This window comes from Grampus griseus (genome assembly GCF_964374135.1).
Source record: "Grampus griseus genome assembly, chromosome: 2".
NCBI lineage: Eukaryota > Metazoa > Chordata > Mammalia > Artiodactyla > Delphinidae > Grampus > Grampus griseus.
The window spans coordinates 147,317,563-147,344,372 of NC_139018.1; the positions used below are offsets into that span (position 1 = coordinate 147,317,563).

The following is a 26,810-nucleotide window of genomic DNA, read 5'->3' on the forward strand; positions in this document are numbered from 1 at the left end:
CTATGTCTTCCCCTATGTTACCTTTTAGGAGTTTTACAGTTTTGTGTTTTACACTTTGGTGTAAGATCATTTTGAGTTAATTTTAGTGAAGGGTGTTAAGGTCTGTGTCTAGATTCATATTTTTGCATGTGGATGTCTAGTCATTTCAGCACCATTTGTTGAAGATACTATCTTTGCTCCATTGTATTGCTTTTGTTCCTTTGTAAAAGATCAGTTGGCTATATTTATGAGGACCTATTTCTTGCCTCTCTACTCTGTCCCACTGATCTATTATCTATCCTTTCTCCAATACCACACTGTCTTGATTACCAAGGCTTTATAGTAAGTCTTAAAGTCAAGGTGCATAAGTCCTCCAAATTTGCTCTTCTCCTTCAATATTGTGTTGGCTATTCTGGGTCTTATGACTCTCCATATAAATTTTAGAATGAATCAGTTTGTCAATATCTACAAAATAATTTGCTGGGATCTTATTGGGATTGCATTGAGTCAAGGTAGGAGGAATTGACATCTTGATAATATTAAGTCTTCCTACCCATGAATAAGGAATAGCTCTCCATTTATTCTTTGATTTTGTTCATTGGAGTTGTGTAGTTCTCATGTAGTTTTTATATGTATTTTAGATTTATACCTAAGTATTTCATTTTGGGAGTGCTAAAGTAAAGGGCATTGTGCTTTTAATTTCAAATTCCACTTGCTCATTACTGGTATATAGGAAAATGATTGGCTTTTTTTTTTTTGCAGTATGCGGGCCTCTCACTGTTGTGGCCTCTCCCGTTGCGGAGCACAGGCTCCGGACACGCAGGCTCAGCGTCCATGGCTCACGGGTCCAGCCGCTCCGTGGCACGTGGGATCTTCCTGGACCGGGGCACGAACCCGCGTCCCCTGCATTGGCAGGTGGACTCTCAACCACTGTGCCACCAGGGAAGCCCAAATGATTGGCTTTTGTATGTCAACCTTGTATCCTGCAACCTTGCTGTAGTCACTTATTAGGCCCAGGAGTTGTTTCATTGATTCTTTTGGATTTTCTCCATAGACAATCATGTCATCTACAGACAAAGCAGTTTTATGTATTCCTTCCTAATCTACGTATCTTTTATTACCTTTTCTTGCATTGTTGCATTAGCAAGTACTTCCAGTACAATGTTGAAAAGGAGTGGTGAGAGGGGAATGTCTCTGCATTGTGCCTAATCTTAGTGGGGAAGCTTTGAGTTTCTCACCATGAAGTATGATTTCAGCTGTAGGTTTTTTGTAGATGTTCTTTATCAAGTTGAAGAAATTATCCTCTGTTCCTAGTTTACTAACAACAAGAGCATCAACAAAGTAGCAATATTGTCTTCAAATCTATGAACATAGGATGCATTTTCTTTTACTTATATCTTCTTTAATTTCTTTCAGCAATGCTTTATAGTTTTCATTATACCCAAAGTGATCTACAGATCCAAAGTAATACCTATCCAAATTCCAAAGATGTTTTTGCACAAAAAGAAAACCCCATCCTAAAATTCATATGAAATCTTAAAGGACTTCAAATATCCAAAACAACCTTGAAAAAGAAAATTAAAGTGGAAGGATTTGCACTTCCTGATTTTAAAACCTACTACAAAGCTACAGTAATCAAAATGACATGTTACTGACATAATACTGACATAGGAATCACATAGAGAGCCCAGTAATAAACCTTAGCATATAGTTTCAAATAGTTTTTGACAATGGTGTCAAGAGCATTCAATGCACATAGGACAGGTTTTTCAACAAATGGTGCTAGAAAATGATATCCACATGCAAAAGAATGAAGTTGGAGCCTTGCCAACACCATATACAAAAAATACCTCAAAATGGATCAAAGACCTCAACATAAGCCCTAACTCTATAAAACTCTTAGAAGAAAACATAGGGCCAAAAATTCCCATATTAGATTTGACAATGACTTCTTAAATACGACACCAAAGGCACAGGCAACCAAAAAAACAAGTAGAAAAACTTGGCTTCATGAAAATTTTAAAATTTTGTGCATCGAAAGACACTATCTACAGAAGGCAACCCACAGAATGGGAGAATATATCTGCAAACCATGTATCTGATAAGGGATTTATATCCAGAGTACACAGAGAACTCCTAAAACTCAAAACAAACCAACAATTCAAAAGTGGGCAAAGGACTTGAACAGACATATCTCCAATGAAGAGCTACAGACTGTCAATAATCCCATGAAAAGATGTTCAACATCACTAGTTACTGGGGAAATGCAAATCAAACCTATGAGATACAACCTTACATCTATTAGAATGGCTACTAACAAAACAAAACAAAACAGAAAATAAGTGTTGGTAAGGATGTGAAGAAATCAGAACTCTTGTGCACTGTTGGTGGGAATGTAAAATGGTGCAGCCACTGTGGAAAACAGTATGGTGGTTCCCCCTAAAAATTAAAAACAGAATTTTCATATGACCCAGCAATTCCTCTCTGGGTATAAACCCAAAAGAACTGAAAGCAGTGTCTTGAAGAGATATTTGTACACCTATGTTCATAGCAGCATTATTCAACAATAGCTAAAACATGTAAGCAACACAAATGTCCATCAATAACCGAATGAGTAACAAAAGGCAGTCAGACGTCAGAGACATCCGAGTAGTGTCAGTCATGGCAGATAGGGAGCAATGCCCCAGTAACAGACCCTGAGTTCCTGAAGCTCAAAATTTCAACTCTGAAGGCCAAGGGGACATCCAGAAACCAGGCAGCAAGGCATGTCATTGAGAGATCAGAAGACAAAGGTCACTGCATGGATCCAAAGACCCCTCACCTTTATCTACCTGCAGAAGACACACTTCTCCCCCTACTCTAAAAACTCTTGAGGGGAAGAGCAGGAGACAGGAAGTTAGCTCAAAGACCCAGTGTTCTTGTCCATGAGAGACTGCACATGACCTGAGAGGACCAATTCTATAATCAGTTTAGACCAAGCTTTCCTTTGAACCAGGTCTGTTCAGTGAGTGAGGTCTCAGGTAGTAGGCAAGATTAGGTTTCAACAAATTATTACACATTCTTTGTTTAAAAAAAAAAAAAGGAATGACAATCTACTCTTTTCTAATTCATTTTAAAGAGGATCATAAAGATTAAGAAAGATCAAGCTATAATTCTTATAACCTTTTAGTAATTCCAGCCACCGAGTACCTGCTGCTGGAGAGTGAAGACATGCCATGGAGCACATCTTCTCCATTTGTGTGTCTCCAGTTTAAATCCTGCGATTTGTGTTCAGTTTCTTTCCGCTGTTGACCTTTAGGCCAGCGAGTGGGAGCTCTTCTTGTAAATAAATCACTTCCAAGCATTTTATTCTGGATTTTACAAGAGTTTGCAGTAAGTTTTTCAGAAGCATAAGGAATGGTCTTAGGCACTGCCCGAGAATCCCAGAGGGCCTCCCCAGACCCGGGCACCTTCTTGGAGAGTGGCTGTGACATGTTCCCCACACTGGCGGGGGACTCCTCACCTGGGCCTGCGTGGGGTGCTCCTCACCCGGCCTTTGGGCCGAGAGCTGCATCTGCTCTGCTCTTGGTCCTTATCCTGGCTGCCCTGAGCCTGGGTCTGAGCAGAGAAAATACATAATTAAGAAGGGCTCAGAAAAAAGGATGAGGGAAGAGTGGAAAGCCGGGAGGGGAAGTTTACCTGGCAGAAGGTCCACGTACAAGTTACGTCTCACCGCCTTTTGTGCTAACTGTGCCCCTTGGGAGAGGAGCTGTCGGTGAGACCTGCCGTTTCAGGTCCCTTATCCGTGTGGAAGCTACCTTTCCCCCCAAGTCTGTCTTTGCATCCTTTACCTCTGTCTCTAAAACCCTTCCTGCAGCTCTGGGAGTAACAGATGGCTCCAAGCGCCTACCTGTCCACATGCATTTTTTTTTTCTTTTTTTAAGCATCCAGCTCACGTCCCATACCGAACTTTTCTCTGCTAATCAGTCCTTTCCCTCAGGTCTGATGTAATAATTAGGACTGGTTCCTTTTATCCGCAGAAATGGCATAGTATCTTGATGCTATACACATTCCTCTGGTCTCCCAGAAAGCGGCTGGTTCCTCCGGAATTCTATTTGAGAGCATACAATAAGAGATGAGATTTTTTTTTTAAAGTAAATAAGTTTATGCACAATTGGAATGCAAAGCGGAATCTTTTCTGGTCTTGTAATATTAAGAAGTACAAGGAAAGTGCCTGATCGGTAGCAACATACACTTATCAGAATGACTATCTCCAGGCCCTCACTCATCTTAGGCTCCAGAAAGTCTGGAGCCTAAGACGAGTGAGCCTCGTGGAAAAAACCAACTAAGCAGGAGAAGTAACATGGACTGAAAGCGTCATGTGCTCAAGCACAACAAACTACAAAGCCACACAAGGTGGATACATTCAACCACATAAACATAAGAAAGTTCAGCGTGGCAAAAAAAGTGAATTAAAAAAAAAGTGACACAAAGAGGGAAAAAAAAATCTCAGCTCATCACAAAGGGCCAATCTCCCCAACTAACAGAACTCACAGCAATCAGAGGAAAAAGTGTGTCCAGGACAATGGCAAAGAGGAGCAGTCACGACTCCCGTGACTCCCGATATAAACACGTATCAAAGATTTTACAACGGGTTCACAGGAGGATTCCAGGAGCGCCACAGATACAGAAAACAAGGAATTCTGAAGTGAATTTACAAATAGATGTGAAACAGGTCTGTCTACAGGGACACAATCTGCGTTTCTATGGACAAGAATAATCAGTATTATTATCAGTCTTCCACAATTTACAGATTGTAAAGTAGCTCAAGGACAGTAAAAGGCAGAGAACCTGGACAGGTGAGTTAGACAGGACTTCCAATAATTTTTTTTTTTCCTTTTAAAAACTTTCACAATATTTCCTGACAAGTTAGTAGTTCAAGGGACATGAACAAACAGTCCACAGAAAGAGAAATACAAGTAGCCTTTAAGATATTTTTAAAACATTCAAACTTACTTATAATGAAATAAATGCTAATTAAATCGATAATTTCTGTCTTGAAGAGTTGCTGGTGAAAGTGAAAAATCAAAGTGAAACCACTATGGGGCTCTCTGGCAACATCCGTCAAAGTTACAGATGCATTTACCCGATGACTCATCAATCCTATGTCCAGAAATCTACCCATCAGATACGCTTGCCTACACGTAAAATCAACTGTTTTTGTCATAACAAAAGTTGATTGGAAAAGGCTAAGTGTCCACTGACAGGAATGGAATTAGGGAAGATGGAACGCTGTGACACTTTTTAGAAAACAGCAGCTCTTGGCGCCAACATTACAGAGCAGAGTGTATGGCAGACTACCTTTGGGTTAGAACCAAGGGATGATAGGATATGTATTCATAACTGACATGTATTCACATAAAGAAACACAGAAATGATACACCAGAAACGAGTATACATGGCCACCTGTCATGGACTGTGTGGAGGGGGGGGTGCCAGGACAAGACTGAACCTCTTCCTGTAGTTTCCATATTTGGACCATGTGACTGGATTACCTATTCAAAATGTTACCTTTTTTTCAAAATGACGATTTGGGTTTTCCTAACAGCCCAGGCTGTAAATGGTGAGGTGGTGATGGCAGGTAACAGTGATATTTTTCTCTTTTTCCTCTTGTCTAACTGCATTGTGTCTAACTGGAGAGGTCTGGACACCTTCACACACACTGCGCCTGCCCACTCGTGCTTTCTAGCTTCATTTTCCATAACTAGACTGTTGTCCCTGATGATCTCATGCCTCCTGGAACCTCCTCCCTTATCCTCATTAAGTGCTTTAAACATAGTAGGAGCTCCTTACAGCCATTAAACTGACTTATTGTCCTTGTTCCCTGAACCTCAAGGAGCCACGGGAGCCCACGGCTGAGGGAATCGAGGATTATGTAGCAGAGATGTCTGGATGAAGGACAGGCTGGAAAAGCAGAGGTGCCCATGGGGAGAAGGACCTTCCTGCAGCAAATTATCCTCCACAGACCACCCTCTCACATGACTAAACAAAATATTTAACATGTGAAAACTTGAATATTTGACTTGAATTTTAAGCAGACCAAATGGAGGCTTTAACCGTTCACATTACAAAGGACCATGGGGTCTCTGTAAATAGCTTCTCAAATGTTTCTCCTTATATCCTGAAACATTTGATAGAGTTAGAAACTAAGAGCAAAGTGTTAGCCTCTGCTGACAGATTATCAATCAGGCACTGAGATATAAAATTCTGAACTTGGCTGTTTAAGAAGAATCCTGACATTTTGGGGACTTCCCTGTTGTTCAGTGCAGGATACCAGGCGCCCTAACTCCTATACCACGAAGGGAGGCGGGAGGGGCCGCTCTGCTATTACTTGCCGACAGGGCGTATCGGCACGGACAACGCCCCCAGACACCCTGAGGCGTGTGGCCAGGTCACCCTGGCTCTACTGTGAGAAACACACGAGTCCCTTCCTCCCTGTGCAGCCCCGGCTGAAGCAGGTTAGTTCCGAGGAGCACCAGCTGCTTGATGGTGAGACAAGGCACTGGCCTCATCACCGTATTTTGGTTAGAGGATTAGTCTGAAGAACAGCGTGTGTAAGGGAAACAGGAAGACCGTCTAGTCTCACCCTTCTTTGTAAAGACGGGAAAGCTTATGTGATCCCCTGTGTTGGCAGAGCCAAGACTGACCCTCAGTCTCTGGCTCAGGCCTTGCTGTCCCTGCTGGACACAGACTCGGAGGAGGGTGGGCTCCTCCCCGACTTCAACCCAGCAACAACCCATGGTTGGTGCTCAAATGTTTATTGACTGAATAAGTGAAAGAGACAGAAGTTGGAAAATTAAAACATTTAAAGCCCAAACTATCAGACTCAGAAACTTATTGCTTTTGAAAGAAAAACCAGAATCAGACGTTAATTCTCAAAAGTTTGCCTTATTACTTGTGTGTCTTACAACAGGAATCAGCAAACTACAACCCCAAAGCTGGCCAAATCCAGCTACTATCTATTTTTGTAGGGCCCACAAGCTAAAAGTAGCATCTATACTTGGAAAAAATCCACAGAATAATATTTCATGATGGGAGAATGATATGAAGTTTACGTTTCTGTGTTCTTAAATACAGTTCTGTTGGACCAGATCCTTTCCCACAGATCTGAGGGCTGCACCTGGGTCACAACATCAGGACTTGAATGGTTCAGACAGAAGCCACCTGGCCCTTTACAAACATGTCCGCCACCCCAGCCTTAGCAAGCTGGTGAGGATCCGGTTCAACCCTCACTGGAGCTGTTGCCAAGATGCAGCATAATCAGTGTGCCACTGCCCGTCCAGGTGTAACTGCCCGCTAACGACCAACGGTTTAACCTTAACCAAAAGCATCCCTAAGACCCGTCAAGACCGGCCAACTCACCTCACAGCCCACTCCTACCTCCAGGAACCCCAGCCGGTGACACCCTGCAGCCATTGTCCAGGTGACGCTGACCTGAAAGCCGTGCTGCCCCCTTGGTGGCTAGGAGCTTTGCTCCGCGAGGAGAGCGTCTGTCTTTGAGGATTCACCCCCTGGCTCTCAGCTTCGGATGCTTTTGATGCTGCCTGACCTGTGGGAAAGCCCATTGGACAGTGGTCAGGACAGGTGGCCTCTGCCCTCTCATGGGAGGCTGAGGAATGGGATGCACAGCAATGCTGCCCCTTGCCCCCCAGGTTCAGGGAGCATGGACAGGGCTCAGGGACCGCCAAGGGTGACTTGACAAGATGCGTGGGTGCATCCAGTCCCTCGGAAAAAGTCCCACGGGAATGCAGGGAGGGGGCAGCTCTGGCCGCACATGGCCCTCACCTCACTGCTCCGTCCCGGGCTCTGCCGAAGTGCGGGTCCCAACGCGGTCCTCGTCCTCCTGACGGTCAGCAGAGCGGGGACGCATCAAGTTAGCAGACCTCTGCCCCTCAGCGGCTCCCCCGCATCTCCTGAACGTCTGCTCGGGCTGGTTTGGCCCGCAGAGAACACATGCCCTGGTCCCCCCAGGGAAACTGGACAGGCCCAGAGATATCTGTCAACACGTGTCAACACCAACACGAGGTAGGGAAACGAAGCAACACGAGGGGAGCTGAGGCCAAGCCTGGATCCTCTGCGCCCGCACTGCCGGGCTTCCCTTCCTCCTTCTCACTTTCCATTTCTGTTCCTTTGCTTTTCCCCTGGTCGGTCTGTCCCCCGAGCCCGACAGCCCCACGTGGGGCCCCGCGCTCTCTTCACAGGTGACGAGTGAGGAGCCGCGGAGTCGAGCCACCTGCTGGCCTCCTGCCCCGACGACCAGCACGACCGGCCCGGCCGCAGATGCCGTCCATCTGCTAGAGGCCTCTGTGCCAGCCCTGGGTGGGCCTCCAACTCTCCCCCCATGAACGACCGAGTTGGGGGTGACAGTGATGTGCAGGATGGAAGGGGGAGCCGAGGGGTCACCGAGACACGGGGGATCCACCCCAGCCAGAGGAGCTGATGCGTGGACCACCTCGAGGGGTCACCACCGCCAACCACCGCCCGAGGCAGCACGGCCGACCCAAGTCTCTCGCTAAGGTATCGTACTGACTTGGTCTTGCCCAGCTATTTTGTTCATGGATTAACCTTAAAAACCGAAAGACAATAAGAGGTGAACTGAGGAGCCCACTGTACTGGAGCCAGAGCGGCCGTGACGGGAAAGATGCCCTCTCGGGACACAGTGCCCGCCTGCGGGCCGGCAGAAGAGAAAGGGCTGGCCCACCGGTGGGGACGGGGGCTGTGGGTTCTGCTGCGAAGATGTCGTAAGTCGAGACTACAAGTCACAAGTCACGTGGGTGTCAAGGAAACGGAACCTCTCTCCTCGGAAGCAGTGACACCACGTTCCTTGAGGTGGACACATCACCCGACGTGGGACACCGAGACAACGAGGACGGTAAGACCCAGAATGATGATTGACCAGCTGATCAAACTCCTGACTGTGTCCCCAGACCTCAGCATCGTGCTGGAGGACGCAGAACGCAGCACCAGAAGAAACTCTACGCACGCACAGGAACACACACTCTGCACAAAGCACGGCCACACAGGGCGGTTCTGTGTCAGCAATGTTCTGAGTCACCCAATGCAGGTGGTCTGCACCAGCCACCCACTTTTATACCCCCCATTAGCGCGGGACGGTCCTGGTACAAGTGGAATTCTAACACAAAGGCAGTCGGGTGAAGCCTGTCGATCTGTGTGCAGAATCAGTTCTACTGATTTTCACGTGTATTAGACTTAAGCTTTTGTAACCATTAGGCTGGTGGTCAGTTAACCCGCTACTACTTTTTTTTTTTAAACATCTTTATTGGAGTATCCCGCTCTTTCCAAGAGATGAAGCCAAGATCAAAACAAAGATAATCTGGGTTGGAATCGTCAGCGAGACCTATGTCCTGGCAAAGCTTCCTGCCGAGGAGCAGCAGAGAGTATGTGCTCACAGACGCACACTCCTTGTTCCTAAAAGTTACCAATAATCTGTACACTTGGAGCAAAATATGAACAAATATATTTAGATATATTTAAAAGAATTAAAAAAAACATTTCACAAAACATTTGTTGCCATAGGAAGATTTTTAGCAATAAATGCCCACATCAAAATTTAAACATTGTTCAAAGTATGATTATCTATACTGATAAGTAATGCAACAAATTATGTAAACAGAGTCAGATACATTCCTGGTAGGAGTCACTTCCTTCCTAGGATGGAAGCTGGCCCAGTTTTCCAGGGGACCAATTAAGAAACTGCTATTTTCAGAGCAACAAAAATAAAAGCTTTTATTTGTTCATTTGAATATAAAACAGGCGTTATCACAGATGTACAAAGCTTACTGGTGGTTTAACATACGAGAAGGTTGCCGTCCTTTGCACATAAAAATTTTGTTTGAAACCGTGATTGGTTGAGTACATGAATTTCTCTAACCAGTCACCACACTATGAAATAACGCTGCTAGCATCCAACTGGTAAAAGGGACCGTTTCCCTTGGGTAAAGTGTCAAGCAGGATTAAATAGATATAATAAACAAGCACCATGAGGAAGCCGCCCTGTCGGGTTGGTCTGAGTCTCAGTGATCACTGTGTACCCTCCTGTGTGCAAGGTGATCACACGGTTTTGTCTGACTTCAAAAGCACAAGGTCACGAGACAAACACTGGTTACGTTCTCATGAATGACTCATCCACAGCACAATTCCTAGTACAGAACGATCTTCCTTTATTGCTAAACGGGTGGTACTTAGTGTCTCCTTTCCTTTTTCTTGCACAACAGAACTTGGATCCCAGCCCTGAGCCCTCTGGACCTCGACGCTGACACAGGACAGCAGGACCGACCTCACCCCACCTCGCTGGGTCTCGCGAGCCACCTGCAGTCCTGCTTCCTCATCAGTGTCGGACCCGAAACCTTAAACCCCTCCCCCTACACAAGGTGGGCATGTGTGTCTTTTCTGTGTGTGGTGGGGTTTTTTCCGCCTTAGGAAGCGAAAGACTGTGGGAATGTGTATCTGAAGCATGTAGAGAAATATTCATACACAGCAATGAAGTCAAACAATATTTTAAAAATCAAATAACTTGTGGAGATGGAACAACGCACCCCACATGCAGACAATTTTTTTTTAAATGCCACTTAAAATTTTAACAGCAATTAGCCTTGGATCTCAGAAGTCAAACAAAACTCTCTTGTAGCAAAGGGCTCACTGCCAGCACACAGAGCAAAGGCAGATAAGACAACCTCACAGAAAGGGTCTCAGTCTCGCCAGCAGCAATCTTAGTCATGCAGACCTGACACAGCCCCCGTGGGGCGCACTGGGGCAATTACAAAGTGAATCTTGCTCGGACAGCTGATACTTCTTCCTGGCTGGAGGCAGACGGGCTGATTCAGTCCGGGAGTGTGCGAGGAGCTCTGAAAGTTCCAAGGCGTGTGAGGCGGCAGCAGCAGCAGCAGCAAGAGATGGAAATCAGAAGTGTGTCCTCGCAGGAGGTGCGGTGATGGGGGTGGGGGGTAGGGGTGGGGGTTGGGGGCCTCCTGCCCCAGCCAGTGGCTCTGTTGTCCTGGCAGCGGGGGCGGCTCCCCAGGCACGACCCCCTCCTGGTGAGTCTCTTCCCTTAAAGCCGCTGAGGGAGTCAGCACAACCTGCTGCAAATGACCACAGAATGACATTCCTTTCATACCGAGGACCAAAAAAAGGTGACACAAACAAAAATGATGGGAACATTGTGCAATGACTTCTTGTGGCCGAGAGAGCGCGTGCTGCGGGCCAGCTGCTCCCCAGGCCGTGCAGTGCGGTGGGCACGCGGCACTGACAATCCGTTGAGACCCCGCAGCAGAGGGAAAAGTGCACGTCCAGCTCCGATCCGCCACCTTTGAGGCGACAGCGCCACTTGCTGGTCTCTGGTTCCAGAGGAAAGGTTCCGACTGTGCTGCTGGCTGTCTGGCCGCGCACACCAGCAACGGGCGAGAGTCTATCTACAGTGCAGTGGAGGGGACGCCATGCAAGTGACAGGTTCTGCGTTTTAAACTTTAAAATCTCCTTTGTTCTTAGTGAATTTATATTTCATATATATATATTTGTTGTGATGCTATCCACGCAAGATAATACAACACTTTTTATATTAGCAAACATTACAAGACTTTAATATTCTTGAATGTTTTCTCTGTTATACTTCTAAAGAGATCAAAATAAATTAAACGTTTTGTACATAATTACATAAGAAGTTAACTTATTTTATCATTTTAGTTTAGTACAAAGATATCTGCAAGGTAATTGCCGAAATACACCTTATTTATAATTTCTTCTCATTCCATGCTAAAATTCAAAGGCCGATTATTAGCCTGTTTCTTCAGCACATTTCTGACAAAGAAAGCTGCTAAAATCTAATTGGAAGGTGCTATTTGGAAGGTTTTCTCGTACCTCAACAAACTGTCCTAAAAGGATGAGCTCCAGCAATGGCTTAAGTTAGTAGCAGGTCCATGGCATTAAGATTTCATGACACATTAAAACAGAGAAAACAATTCTTTGTCACACTACATAAATTGTTTAAAAGAACCCATCTGGAGGGCAGAATATTTTTTTTAATTGCTAGTTTGGCTTAACAAAATACCACATTTACGAAGAAAGCACTTATTATCCAATAATTAAAAAAAAAGAAAAAGTTTTTGAAATGGGCTTTTCCAATAACTGAAGGCAGTAACGCAAAGTCCTTCTGAGCAAACGTCACATTTCTCGTCTCATCCCCGTGCCGATCAGGACGAGTGGAAAGTCTCCTCCCCACCACTTGGCAAAAGCTCCGCTCGGGAACTCGCCCTGGCGTCTGCACACTCGCGACACTGAGCAGATGGCCCGCCTCTGGGAGTGTCTACATGTTGTAGGCCACGTAAATGGGGTCCAGCTGGTCGGCCAGGAAGCCGTCGCGGAGGTGCATGCGCTGCTTCTCCCCCCGGGAGTTGATGGGGATGACGCCGATGTCCACCACCACCACCACCCCCACCACCAGGTAGTGCTCCTCCAGGACCACGTTGGTCACCAGGGGGACCAGGTCCAGGGCTTCCTGCTCGGACCCGTCGAGCTCAACCACAACCACCAGCAAGTTTGTCCAGGTGAACACAGCACTGGAAGAGAGAGAAGCATCACTGTACAGCGGGGCTTGAACTTAACGATCCTGTTTTCTTTTCCAGACGTTCCATTGGGTTCTTTGTGGACCTGCCCGGGCGCTAAGCCTCCTCAGGCCTGTTGGTCCCTGACCGGCTCTCACACTCCCGTCACGCGCACCTCCTACCGACCTGCTCTCGCGGTGGCAGCCCCGCCCCTGCCCTCCCTGGATCCACACACCCCTAAGGGTGGAGTCTGTCCCGCCGGGTGATTGGGTCAGCCTGCAACATGGTCTGTGGGCTTGTTGCTGAGGCTAGGACAGCGGGGGCACTGGGGCTGGTCCTGACTTGCCTCTGCCACCAGGGGGATGAAAAACATGTGCAGAAGAGTTGCCAGCCCCTGGCCCGCCTGACCCGTGGGCTCCAGCCACACTGGGGTCCGATTCCTCAGCGGTCGACTGCAGACCCAGGGCACATTAACTGATTCCTGTTTGAAGTACTGAGTTTAGGATGAGGGCAATGCAGTGAGACCTGACTCATGTGGGGTAATTCCTGGAGAACTCCAGAGATGTACCCAGAAGTGTCTTATTTTGGATCTTTCAACAGGAGTGCCACCCAGAGTATTCTGTCTGCCCAATTTGTAGACGCCTAAGAACAGTGTTTTACACGTTAAGCCACTTTAACATCACATAGTTGGGCTTTTAAAACGTGGTTGTTTAAGAACCTTAACACACACTGCCCTTGGCCACCAGAGCCGCGTGGAGGCCAGGCCAGGCTCTGGCGCCCTGCAGTGGGCTGCGGGGATCTTTCTCTTGCCAGACACAGAGAAGGTTCTATCTCAGTTGTGAGGCAGGAAGTATCTGGGAACATTCACTATTGCTTCCGGAAAGCACAGAGTATGCCTATTAGGAAAAAATGAATATTTTGTTCAGTACGGCCAATGAATACATGAAAATGAAAGGGAAACACTGGAGAATGTGTTCAGCAGACCCCTCCTTCTGGAGTTTGCTTTGTGACGAACGTGTACACCTAAGGGAACAACCTTGTGGGGAGCTGTTCCCGAGAAGAAGGGCCAGCGCCGAGTCCCAGGGCACAACTCCCAGGCACCGGGCACCGCTCCACAAGGGCCGCGCCTTGAGCCCATGAATCACATGTGGCTACTCTGATGTGCGCTGGGGACAATCTTATTCTGGCATTTGAAATCGATGGCGCAGCATCAGGACCAGCTCAGACTCCACAGTTAACTGGGGAGGGGGTTTGCCAGGAGGCCGCGGGCTGCTGCCGGCTACTCTCCTTCCGCCGGAGCTCTCCTGGGGGCCGCGGTGGCTGAGAGGGCCGGGGGGCTGGACTGTACTCAGTGAGGCAGTCACAGATGTGACCTGGCATCACATCCTTCTTTCTCTGCATGAAAGTGACGGATGGGGGCACCCTGTGGGGGGGCCACAGGCAAGGGGGAGGGAAATAACAGAACAGTTGTGCTGCACAGACTCCAACAGAGAGAAACCCTTCGGAATAAAATGCAGCTTTATTCCACGTCACGGCATCTAAGCAAAGCTCAGAACAGAAAGGAGAAACCTACGAGGGGCACTCCTGCCACACACTTTTAAGTGGAAACGGCACCTTTTCAACTACACAGAAAATACTCGAGGGAGGCAATACAAGCCAGTCAAAATTATTTTCTTAAAAATACAAAAATTGAAGGCTGTGATTGGTATTTATAGCTATTCAGATGGAAACTGAGGTGGGCCCCTGCCAATGTCTGGGCTGATACCTTTCTGGGGTTTCTGCCCTGCCCTCCTCGACACACGAGTGGACAGGCAGCTTTGGCAGGCGGAGGACTTGTGCTCCAGACGGGCTCCGTCACTGCTCGCCCTGAAACGCGGCACCAAGTGGGGACAAGGCGCTCCCGTCCACCCGACTCTTCTGTCTGCCAAGTCCTCTGTGCAGTGCAGTGCGTGGCCAAGAACACCAGCCTGCGTCAGCTAACAAGAGGCAGCCGACAATCTCAGACCAACCCACCTGCCGAGAAAACTGCTCCCGAGGGGTTTTGGAACAAGCCTCCCCTGGGGCTCCTGCCCTGAGCTTCCAGACCGGCTCCATCAGGCCTCTGCCAGTTCAGGGACTAAGGGAATGAGCACACCTGCAGCCAATGGTGCTGAAGCCACTTTTCACTCTCAAATGCCACGTAAAGGCCCCGAGGAGGTCGTCAGCGCTGCAGCCCCCAGGCCAGGCGGTGATCTGGGCACACTCACACATCACAGCCAACCAAACAGCCAGGGAGAAGCGTGGCCTGCAAGGCTCCTCACCCCCAAGGACGGCTGGGGTGGGTGACTTGTCACTGACAACCCAGTGATGCTGGCAAACGCGGCCCCTCCTGGAGCCTAAGGTCTTCCCACAGGCAGGCTGCGTTTAGGCTCCCGCGGACAGTCTATTTCCCCTACATCACGCCTTCCTTAACAAAAAACCAAATAAACGGCTCCCTGGAAACACTGCCCAGCCGTCTGTATGTCACTCTCGGGAAAAGCAACAACTCTGCACTAGGAGTGCTCTTCGGAGGTTCAGATTCACCCTGGAAAGCTGACTCCGCCCAGGACCCCGTGCCCTCGGGCTGCTGCCCCCTCCTCACCATTCCGTGACGCTTTTGTGGGCTCTGATGACGGAGGTCTCGATGTCTATCGGGTGATACCTCATGCCGCGCAGCTCCATGGCCTCATCTAGGGCCCCCACCACGTAGAGGGCGTCGTGGCGCTCTGTACGGGGAATGGAAACCGTGTGAGCTTCACCGCAATGCCGCTCAAACCGCTTAAAAAATAAAAAAAGATTACCCCTGAATGCGAAAGAGATGCAAAGAAAAGATCACTGAGCAATGGATGCTGTCTCCCTTTTACCAGGGAAACTCTGCAGCCCGAGGCTTTCAGGGAGAAGGTGCAGGCGGAAGTGCTGCCTGGCTCAGCGCTGGCCGCACGCCTGCACGTCCCTCCCCTCATCCCACAGGAGTAGCCTCCACACGCCGTCAAGTGCGTTATCACACAGCCCTCAGCAGCATCAGCACCGCCGGGACACGGGCCAGCAGACCTGCTCCTGGAGTCACATGGTGAGGACCCAGCACAGCCCAAGTTATGCCCAGTTCCCTCTGGTGCCAGCACATGAGCTCTTAACTCTCTTATTACTGCACGTCTGGGCGGGAAGAGGAAGCATAGTTTATGAGAATGTTCATGAACAAAAATTTCCTTAGCTCGTGTAATTGTTCAATTTATTCTCATCAGCTGTGCAAACCTTGGGATAATGACAACATGCAGTCTGTCCATCTTTCCTTAAAAACAAGGAGACATCTTTAATCTTTAGACTAGTAAATCTATCACGGTGAGCTTGAGAGAAGTGACTGACATAAAACACTAGAAAATAAAGCTTTTCCAGTTTAAGTCAGATGAGGTGGAGGCAGTTACTTGCTGGCTTCTAACCACAGCTGCCGTGGGGTATCCCACTGTTCCAGCCCCCGGGCTCCGCAGGACGGGACCTGCCCTGCCTCCTGGGAGGTCTGGGTGTTGCTAAGCTTAGTTCTTCAAGGAACCCCAGATAGCATCCTCAAGTAAAACAGTCTATGATTTTCCCAAATTGAAAATGCAACACCAAAGTATCCTGCACTTTTCCCCTAAATTCATGCTGGTTCAGCCAGGTTGGCACAGCCCCCATCAGACAGGTGGGTCAGGAAGGCTCAGGCCCCATCTCTATGTAATACCCAAGTCCTGTCTCTGTTTTTAGTGAAATAAAGAGCGGAGAAAGGATTCCAGGATCAGCAAAGACCTGAAGAGCAGGCAGGCTCTTAATGTGTTAGTTCTGCATAACACCCACGCCCAGCGCCAGCCCCTCAGAGCTGCTGCTCCCCTCAGGCACCTTGCGGCACCAGGCCTGCTGGACAGGTGCAGAAATGCAGAGCGCCCGAGGCCAGCGCCTCCTGCCCTGGAAGAGAGTAGCAGGGCTTCAGGAGGGCCTGGGCTGGTGGCCCCAGGACTGGCGACAAGTCTGTGAGCTGCACTTACAGGCACTTGTTGTGGACAACATGGCACCTGGCTCTTGCCTCTGGTTTTAAATGTGTTCCTGGCTCACATGGGAGCACAGAGCACGCGACATGCAGCTTCCACGGCTGGATGCACGTGCCCTGAGCTGGCGCTCTCTCACCCTCGGCTGTTTTCAGGCTGGCTTGCAGCAAGCATGCACGCATGCACGTTCTCCCGGGATTGGGATCCCAAACCCCAGATGGGTTTCCGGGGTCTGAGGACCTTCGTGCCGCCTGTTGGGACTCTCACCTCCGTTTGCATCAGTGAGTTCAGTTCTCCGCAGGAACCCCAAATAGCCTGTTCGTGCCCAGATGGTCTGTGTGTCTCCAAAACTTAATCTTGAGTTGAAGTGATCTGACTGGAGGGATTCATCTCCGTAAATAGTGAAATAACCACTGGCATTGTGGGCACTGTGAACCCAGATCTGTTAAGGAAGCAGAATATAACTGGATAAGTTAACTTGAGATGATCTCCAGGGCAGAAGCTGCTTTTACAACTCAATAGATTATATTCCGTGCTATTGAAACTGTCCTTGCCCTCCAAAAACAAGACGATTCCAGTTTCTGGGGAGACACAGATGCCACAAAGTTTATTGAAATGAAGGCATGACAGCAAGCTCATGGCTGAGCAAACAACCAAGCCATCATCTGTTGAGAATTCTATTAAAGCAGATGGATTGAGGGCTTTTGAAATAAACATCAAATGAACGAGGTTGTATGAGTTTCCTTGTATTTATTCAAATGTACCGACTGTTTCTAAAAGGCAAGCTGGAAAAATGTTAAAAAGCTTTGTGATTTATTTTCCCTTTCACTTGGTTTGCATACTTTTGGGAATATTACATTGTAATAAAACAACACAACACAAAACAAACTCTAGCAGGGAAAGGCATTGTAACATCAAAAAATGGGGGACAAAAGTGCCTGAGTGTGGAAATGGGAACCTGCTTACACGGTGCCGACCACGTGGGCTGAGCAGAGCCAGGGACAAGGCAGAGGAGCCCATCAAGTCCGCACAGATAAGGCCCGGAGGAGCCGAGGTCTAGCCAGCGGCCCTCAGTCGTGCCTGCTAAGCAACGAGGAAGCAGACCAGAGACGGAGAGCACCCCGTCGAGCGAGGGGAAGGAAAACCATCTCTGTTAAGACACGTTCCCAGTAGAACATCAGGGTGCAGTGGTTCCTGCCCCTCCGCCCAGCGCACCCGCTCAGCTCCAAGCAAGGCCGCCCGCTGTGAGGACAGCACCCGCCGGGAGCATCTCCAGGTGCCCGAGATGGCGGGTGCTACATCCCAATTTCATTCCTAGACATGTATTTAAAGGAAATCCCTAAAATATAGTGAAGCTCACAGACTAGTTCTGATCTTCACATAGAGAGAGACGAGTGAGGGGCCAAAAAACCGTCCAAGAAGAAAAAGGGTTTGGGGAGTGAGCAGTGGTTAGGACTCACGCCTCATCACTATTCACCCCTTTACGAGGTACACACATGTGCCCAGGGCACCACTCCAGGAGAGTGGCGGGGCTGGTGTGCTGGTTGGGTGCCAGCTGTGGCAGCCTTTTGTGTGTGGCCAGAACGGGTCAGAGGAAGGGGGGGAAGCTGACCGAACAGTGGGCGGCACCTGCAAGAGGGTCCTAGAGGGCAGGACAGGGTCACTGTGGGCTTGGCCTTGGAGAGGAAAACGGGGGTGGGGTGGGGAGGGGAGGCAGACATGTCAGAAGAAACAAGTCCATCAGGGAGAGAGAAGGACAGTGTAAGGCAGAGGCGGGCACACCTGGCCGGCCGAGCAGGGCAAGCTGCGGGGATGACGGCCCAGGAAGGGTCTCCTGCAGCCACACGCAGCCAACAGCGCGCAGGATGAGGGGGCAGGCGGGGAGTCACTGGCCAGGTTCATGGTCAACACAAGGGAGCGGAAGTGACTTTCTGACCCAGATAAACACCTGTCGTGTCCCCAGCCTGCCTGCCACGGTTGTTGGTGCTGTTACGATTCTGGGGTTCGCAAGAGTCCCTCTGCACGTTCTCCACCGTGTTCCTGATGAGGGACTTCCCTGCTGTGAAAGCAGCAGGCACGTGGAAGACAAACCAAGGGCTGGGAAACAAGGAAACTCAGTCCACTCACATGAAGTTTCCTCTTTTCTAAACTTTTGAAGAGAATCTATGATACTCCCTTAAGGAAATCCTACTTTGTAATCCTGAACTTTCATGGACACCCTGTACCTCACCTCACCCAGGTGTGAGTCCCCAGAACTCACCTCACCCAGGTGTGAGTCTCCCAACGGTCCTTTTGTTTCTGGATTGGCAATTATGATCCGAACCCCTGGAAGTATCTATGTTGGAAAGAAGAGTCTCATCAGCGGACAGACAGGTAGATACTGCACAATCAACCTTGACCTTGCTTTCATGCCATGTGCCTATTTTCCTGATTAAAATGGTTTAGAAAGTGAATGGCTTTAAATCAAAATTATATACCACAGCATCATATAATTACAGCAAAACAATTACATTTCATTGTAATTATTACAGTGACAGAGCCTGTGTTAAAGTGATCCTAAAATCAAGAATTTGAACAAAAACATGATACATGATATAATTTAACAGGCTCAACGCTTGCAAAATAGGATTTAGTAGAGCTGCTCTGTGGTGTCCAGAAGAGACGGCCGTCACCACCCACGCGTCTGCCGAGCCACGAGGACACCGCGCCTGCGGCTCTGCCCCTCTCCTCCACCACACCGCCCACTTTTCCTGCTGGTAAACATCTTCTAGTACAATGTCAATAGGAAGCACCTCCTTCTTAATGGACGTTTAGCTCAGAAATGCTCCACATTCCACTGAAACCACGTAATGAAGCAAAACCTGATTCTGGAAATTTAGAACAGAACCCGTCTCAGTTCAGCTAATTAACACTGTGCGGTTGAGATAAGGCAACACATCTGTGGTGAACGCTCCTGGAACACGTCTGACGAACGGCCCGCCAGACCGACTTGGGTGGGTGGGTAGCGCCGTGTCCCACCTTAGAGCCAACTTAGTACCAAGAATTCTAATGGGCAGTCATGTAGACACAGACTGTAAAAGGTCCAAAAACAATATGCTTTTAGAATTATGCTAAATGGAGAAGAGATCTGACGACTGGAGCCAAAAAAGAAAAAAAAATCTTCAATTACGTCTAAATACGTTTCTTGCATTTAGTTCTATAAACAAGATAACCACCGTTGCAGGAACGACTCGCTGTCCCCTGATAACCATTCTTTGTCCAGCTCCGCAGTAAACAAGCCCCGATTGTCAGCCAGGCCCGTAGACATTCAAAACCAATGTAGTGCTGCCAACCTGCCTTTCAGCTGTGGGTGACAATGCCCAGGGATACTGAAGTGTGAGTGAGGCAGCTGAGGAGCTGTCCTTACAGTCTGCACCTTTGGCCTCCTCCTTTTTCTGCTTCTCCTCCTCTGGCTGGAATGTGCAAAGGAAGGCTGGAGCTGGAAAAACCACTCTAGACCCTGAGGCACCCTTGGGAGGGGAGGCCAAGACATAAGATGCCACGGTCCCTGGTGGTTTCTTCTACATGAGAAAAAAACCTAACTCATTTAAAACACTGTCATTTTGAGTTTCTGTGCTCATGGCCAAAACCAGTCCTGATATACTACATTCAAGAAAACTTTTTTGAAAAAAAAAAATCTACCATCTATTTCTTGAATTTTCAAAGCCCATAAACTGAGACTCGTGTTTATATGGACATGCATACGCCTTCCTTCAATACTTACTTTTCCTGATTCCATTAGGGGCAAACTATGAGGAGATCCTCTTTCTACTAAACGGACTCTACAAAGAGAAACAGAAGGTGTTACTGTGTTTTCTGTACCAGCGGTTCCCTTCCCCCACATCCAGCACTTGGTCAATGCCTGGCAGTTTGATAGGGAACATTAACTCTGCTGATGAGCACTACCCAACGCAAAGATAGTCTAGAAGTCAAAGAAAAAGCAGTCGATAGTAGAGAGGAAATGGCGAGGGCCACCACACAGGCCACGGAGAATGGAGATGCAGTCCCACCTACCAACCCGAAAAATGACTGGGAACAATTCTGCATTTAAAGTAACCGGGGGTCGACGTAGCACTTGCAGAAAAGGGAAAGTATAAGGATTAAACTGCATTCCTCAATGAGCTGCCACCCCCGTGACAGCGATGCCTGGTCCTGAAACACTCACGGCCCTGCCCCTGCAGACCACAGGCAGGGCCTCAGACACAGCTGCACAGAACCCACCTCCTCAAACAGGCACACAAGAGAGGACCGGCCAGTTCAGACAGCAAAAGCTCCTTTTAGAAAAGAAGCTCTTTTCTGTTTAAAAACTATTCACTGGTGATTTAATCTTAAAACTGTGGAGGACCTTGGTGCCAGTCACAACCTGAGCTCGCTAAGTCCTTCCCCGCTGTGTTATTTTAACTATTCTGTGACTGGGTTTACATCTCTCCATGTTACTTTGAGACTGTGACGCTGACCATCCACCTACAGGCAACTTTTATTTAAGGAAAACGGAGTGAAGGGGAACCTGCTGGGATGCCCGACTGCAGAACAAGGGGGCGTCAGCAGGAGGATGGGGCCAGGGAACGCGGGATTGTCAAATTCACCAGCACGACCCATTCTTTGTACCAACACAGATCTGCCCCCATAACTGATAAGTGTGGCTGAAGGGGGATGGGCAATGAAGGAAGGACCCTGCGAGGCACAGCTTGGTGGGGCTCCTTTGCAGGCTCTGCTCCGGTCACCCAGAGTGAGGGTCCAGGGCGCGGATGACAACATGAGCAGGAGGAGGACAGACAGACAAGGTCCCGACAGAGAGGGGTGTGGGTAGGGCTCCCGTGCCGGCAGGCATCCTGGGGCTGCAGGCCTCTGAAAAGCAGCTGAAAAGCTCTTACTTTCAGGCAAAGGATGCCCTGCCTTCCAGCCAGCCTTTGGTGTGGTGTCTCGTGTGGCTGCAGACAAAAGGAGCAGAAGAGACCCTGGGAGGGCTGGAGGTACCTGAGTAGCTGCAGCAACGATGTAATGAGTGGAAGAAGTCACTGCAGCAATTCTGGATCACTTGATACCCACCACATGCTTCGGCATTTGTCTCTAGGAAGACCCTGATGCTGACAGCAAGAGATGCAGGCTATCAAAGAAAAACCACCTAGATCTTATACTACTTAAGCCTTCCAGAATGTGGGCACACCTCCTTTTATTGCACTTTGTTTGCTTTACTGCACCTCGCAGATACTGTGTTTTTTTTTTTTTTTTTTTTTAACAAATTGAAGGTTTGTGGCAACCCTGCATCAAGCAAGTCTATCGGTGCCATTTTTCCAACAGCGTTTGCTCACTTCATGTCTCTGTCACATTATGGTAGTAATTCTTGTAATATTTCAAACTTTTTCATTATTACTATTGCATTTATTATGGTGATCTGTGATCTTTGATGTTACTATTGTAATTGTTTTGGGGTGCCACGAATTTGCCCTTATAAGATGGTGAACTTAATAAATGCTGTGTGTTCTGATTGCTCCACTGACTGGCCATTCCCCGTCTTTCTCCCCCTCCTCATTCCCTGAGACACAATGATACTGAGATTAGGCCAATTAATAACCCTACAATGGCCTCAGTGTTCAAGTGACATTCTTCTCAAGGAAACGTCACGCATTTCTCACTTTAAATGAAACGGTAGAAGTGATTAAGCTTGGTGAGGAAGGCAGGTCTAAAGCTAAGATGGGCTGGAAGCGAGGCCTCTTGCACCACCAGATAGTTAGCCAAGTTGTACATGCCAAGGCAAAGTTCTTGAAGGAAATTAAAAGTGAACATATGAAGCAGCCTTATTGCTGATATGGAGGAAGTTTTAGTGGTCTGGATAGAAGATCAAAATAGCCACAACATTTCCTTAAGCCAGAGCCTAACCCAAAGCAAGGCCCTAACCCTCTCGAACTCTATGAAGGCTAAGAGAGGTGAGGAAGCTGCAGAGGAAAGTTAGAAGCTAGCAGAGGTTGGTTCATGAGGTTTATGGAAAGCAGCCTTTTCCATTACAGAAAAGTAAAGGGTGAAGCAGCAAGTGCTGATGAAGAAGCTGCAGCAGGTTATCCAGAAGATCTGTAGCTGAGATCATTCATGAAGGAGACTCCACCGAAAAAACGGTTTTCAATGTAGATTGAACAGCCTTCTATTGGAAGAAGATGCCATCTGGGACTTTCACAGCAAGAGAGGAGAGGACAATGCCTGGCTTCAAAGCTTCAAAGGACAGGATGACTCTTGTTAGGGGCTACAACACCTGGTGACTTGAAGTTGAGCCAGTGGTCATCTACCATTCTGAAGATCCTAAGGCCTGTAAGAATGATGCTAAATCTACTCTGCCTGTGTCTGTGCTCTGTAAATGGAAAAACAAAGCCTGGATGACAGCACATCTGGTTACAACATGGTTTACTGAATATTTTAAGCCCACTGTCGAGGTGTGCTCAGGAAAAAAAACTCCTTTCAAAACACTACTGCTCATTGACAATGCTTCTGGTCACCCAAGGGCTCTGATGGAAATGGACAATGAGATACAGGATGCTTTCATGTCTGCTAACACGATATCCATTCTACAGTCCCTGGATCAAGTACTAATTTTGACTTTTAATTCTTATAATTTAAGAAATACATTTTATAAGGCTATATGGCTGCCATAGATAGTGATTTCCCTGATGGATCTGGGCAAAGGTAATTGAAAACCTTCTGGAAAGGATTTACTATTCTAGATGCCATTAAGAATATTCATGATTCACGGGAAGAGGTCAAAATATCAACATTAACAGGAGTTCAGAAGAAGTTGATTTCAACCCTCCTGGACGACTTTGAGGGGTTCAAGACTTCAGCGGAAGAAGTAACTGCAGATGTGGTAGAAACAGCAAAAGAACTAGAATTAGAAGTGGAGCCTGAGATGTGACTGAATTTCTGCAATCTCATGAGAAAACTTGGACAGATGAAGAGTTACTTTATGGATGAGCAAAGAAAGTGGTTTCTTGAGATGGAATCTATCCTGGTGAAGGTTCTGTGAAGATTGTTGGAATGACAACAAAGGATTTAGAATATGGCATAAACTTAGTAGATAAAACAGGGGCAGGGTTGGAGAAGACTGATCCAAGTTTTGAAAGAAGTTCCGCTGTGGGTAAAATGCTGTCATCAGCATTGCGTGTTACAGAGAAATCCTTCCTGAAGAGTCAGTGGCGAACTTCCTGGCTGTTCTATTTTAAGAAACTGCCACAGCCGCCCCAACCTTCAGTAAGGACCACCCTGTTCAGTCAGCAGCCGGCCACACTGAGGGGAGACCCTCCACCAGCAAAAAGATTATAACCCACTGAAGGCTCAGATGACGGTGAGCGTTTTTTAGCAACAAAATATTTTAAAATTAAGGTATGTATACTTTGTTTTTTTCAGACATAATGCTATTGCACGCTTAATCGACTACAGTATAGTGTAAACATAACTTTTATATGCATTGGGAAACCAAAAAATTCGTGCGACTTGCTTTATTGTGATATTCCCTTTACTGAGGGGGTCTGGAATCAAATCCACAGAATCTCTGAGGTCTGCCTGTACGCCAACAGGCTTAACGATGCCATCCTTCAAACATAAACTACGGGCTGCATTAAGACAATTAAAAGGGACTAAAACTCTTCTAGGACCCAGGTAGCATTATGCTAATTTAGGGTGGGTTATAATTAAAAATTACCATTAGAGCACGAAGAATCCATGGAACTTCACCTGTAGCAGCTTTCAGACAGATGTGATGCTTGCAGGAAATATCAATGCTGGGAATGATAACTTTTTATAGCCTGCTGGGTCAGGAGGCTGCAGCCCGTTACACTGACTAAATTAGGCCAATTTAAGTAGTTAGGTTAAGTGAAGAAGCCTGTGTCCAAGTGCTGGCTGGCCGACTGTGGAGTGTGGGTATTGGCAACTGGCTACGGATGGAGAAAGCAATAAAGAAAGAGGCCCAATTGGCTGGGAAGATTATGAGTGGGCAGAAGCAGGGGTGAGGAAAGAGGGAAAGAATGAAAGAGAAAGGGGCCGAGGTAGCGGCTGGCTCAGCCCACCTAGTCTGGCTGCTGCTATGGGCAGGGCAGCTGGCCAGCGAGTAGGCTGGGTGTCCTACAAAGGCCAGACCGTCAGGCAAGGGAAGGGAGCAAAACCTTTGCCAAAAATGAGGGCTGTTCTGGATAAGCTACGCTCTGCTCTTTGTCCACTCACAGCCACCACTCAGGTAGCTCTGGCCGTGGCACCATGACAGGGATGACTTCTGAGCGGGGCACCTGGTGTCATGAATGGAACCAGGCCACTTGAGCCAAGAGTGGGAGCAAGTGCCCTGGCCTGCGACTCGAGCCCAGACATTGTGCTTCTCCTCCTCTCAGACCCCAAGGTTCCCGCCAACATGGGGAGTGGAGTCCATGGCCCGGTCCTCCTTCAGTAGTGGGACTGCTGGCCACACACACTGGCCGGCCTCTGCCTCTCTGGCCAGCAGGCCTCCCCTGCTCTCGGAGTTTAGGAGTTTATCTTGTCTCCTGACCCTCCCTGCTGAGCTGAAGCCTCTGAGGAAGGCAGGCAAATGGGATGTCACCTGAGGATGTCACCTGAAATGTGGGAAACCCTACCGCTAAGAACTTCCTTGCGGCCTCCTGGCTGGGCTGCTGAGTGGTGGCAGGGACCTGGGCCAGCACGGAGGGCAAACGTAAGGACAGAACAAAGAATTTCTTCCCTGGTCAGTATGAAACGGTGCTCTCTGTCAGCAATTCACAGGCAAGCAGGAAGGGGGCGCTGGAATCACTCAGGGGTGGTCCTGTCCTGCCAGCAAATGCCACACGGGTGGCCGTTCCTTCGCTTGAAAATATCCACAGAGCAAAGAGAAAACCACCCCTTACAGGAGGAGACAGAGATGTATCTTTTGAAAGAGCTGGGAGCTACACACACAGGCAGCACACACGGGAGGGCGAGTGACTCACAGAAATACAGGAAACTCAGTAGGAGCCCTTCCCAGGCTTGCACCACAGGGAGGGGAGGCTCTCTCCTCCGGGGACCGCGCCTGCCCACACACCGTAACCCAGTGGCTCTGGAGATGCGCCACAATCAGGAAACCACAGCACCTTCCCCACAGGAGGGCTTGGCAGCGCCACAGCTGCTGTCAGGAGCCGGTCACTTCAGAACCACGGACAAAAGCCCAGCGTGGGCACATCCTGACGGAGCAGGTCAAGAGGACGGGGGTGCTGGACTGCCCAGCGGCCAGCCCAGACACACAGGAAGAGGAGCTGACAGGGCCCAGCGGCGTGCACTGGGCGGCCAGGACGAAGCGTGCACGGCGTTCCTGCGTCCGGGGTGGCCCTGGGCCGAGTCTCCCATGTCCCTGGGCAGCAGGGGGAGGACAGTGCCTTCCAGGAAGGGACACGGTAATTACTCCTTAACGTAAGACACCTATTTGGGTTTCTGCCCCCTTCAGAAGAAGGGGCCCATCAGGAGAGAGCGGCGATGAGCCCGGGCGTGCAGCAGGACCTCAGCCTGGAGGAGCTGCGAGTGGCAGCACCAAGCCAGCCCAGGGAGAAGGCTCCCTGCTGTGACTGCGCGAGGGTGCCTCCAGGGACAGAAACCAGCAGAACACCACGTGCAAGGGCAGGACTTTGCTTTGGTTTCTTAAGTCAAACCCTGACGAAGACGAGGAAGGGACAAGTCCAGTGCACGCGTTTCTGGTGTCTGACGGCCCCTCAGCTCCCAGCCATGCCTGTCCTCTGACGCAGGACAGAGCTGAGAATGTGAAACGCGAGGCTGGAGAGTGCTCCAGGGACAGAGGCGGGGACGACTCTGAGGCTTTCTCACGAGGCCTGGACAGGGCGGGGGTGGGATCCCTCTGACACTGGGCGATGCTACCCTTAATTGTAAAGGTCGATGACATTCCTGACAGCGTCACTAACGTAGGACTGCACTGCAATTTCCAGTTCACAAAGCACTTTTACTTCTGTTTTGAATGACCAAGTCAGGAAATGTATTATAAGAGATTATTTTACAGATTAGAACAGAAGTGTCACTTAAAAGGATACAGACTTCCCACAGTCAAAAGATTAGGAAAAGAAACTCCTACTATGACTCAGGTCTCCTGGCTCTTTCTAGAACAGTGAAATCAATCTGATACTGGACTTTTATTACTTTACCATGATACATC

The 26,810-nt window shown here is 48.5% G+C and overlaps 1 protein-coding gene across 7 annotated transcripts in view; it reads right to left on the reverse strand.

The window, feature by feature from the left end:
- DIP2C (disco interacting protein 2 homolog C) overlaps positions 1-26,810 on the reverse strand; it is a 401,012-nt gene that overhangs the window by 30,777 nt on the left and 343,425 nt on the right. For 5 of the 7 annotated variants that reach the window (XM_082647852.1, XM_082647851.1, XM_082647850.1 and 2 more), the window contains 5 exons: positions 20,373-20,430; positions 18,870-18,944; positions 16,877-17,051; positions 15,196-15,319; positions 11,038-12,590 (listed from right to left, as the gene is read on the reverse strand). In XM_082647852.1, coding sequence (XP_082503978.1) covers positions 12,338-12,590; positions 15,196-15,319; positions 16,877-17,051; positions 18,870-18,944; positions 20,373-20,430 — 685 coding nt within the window. In that variant the 3' untranslated portion in view covers positions 11,038-12,337. Of the gene's footprint in view, positions 1-7,427; positions 7,568-11,037; positions 12,591-15,195; positions 15,320-16,876; positions 17,052-18,869; positions 18,945-20,372; positions 20,431-26,810 lie in introns of those variants that run through there. The other 2 variants (XM_082647854.1, XR_014296333.1) reach the window with 2 other exon arrangements.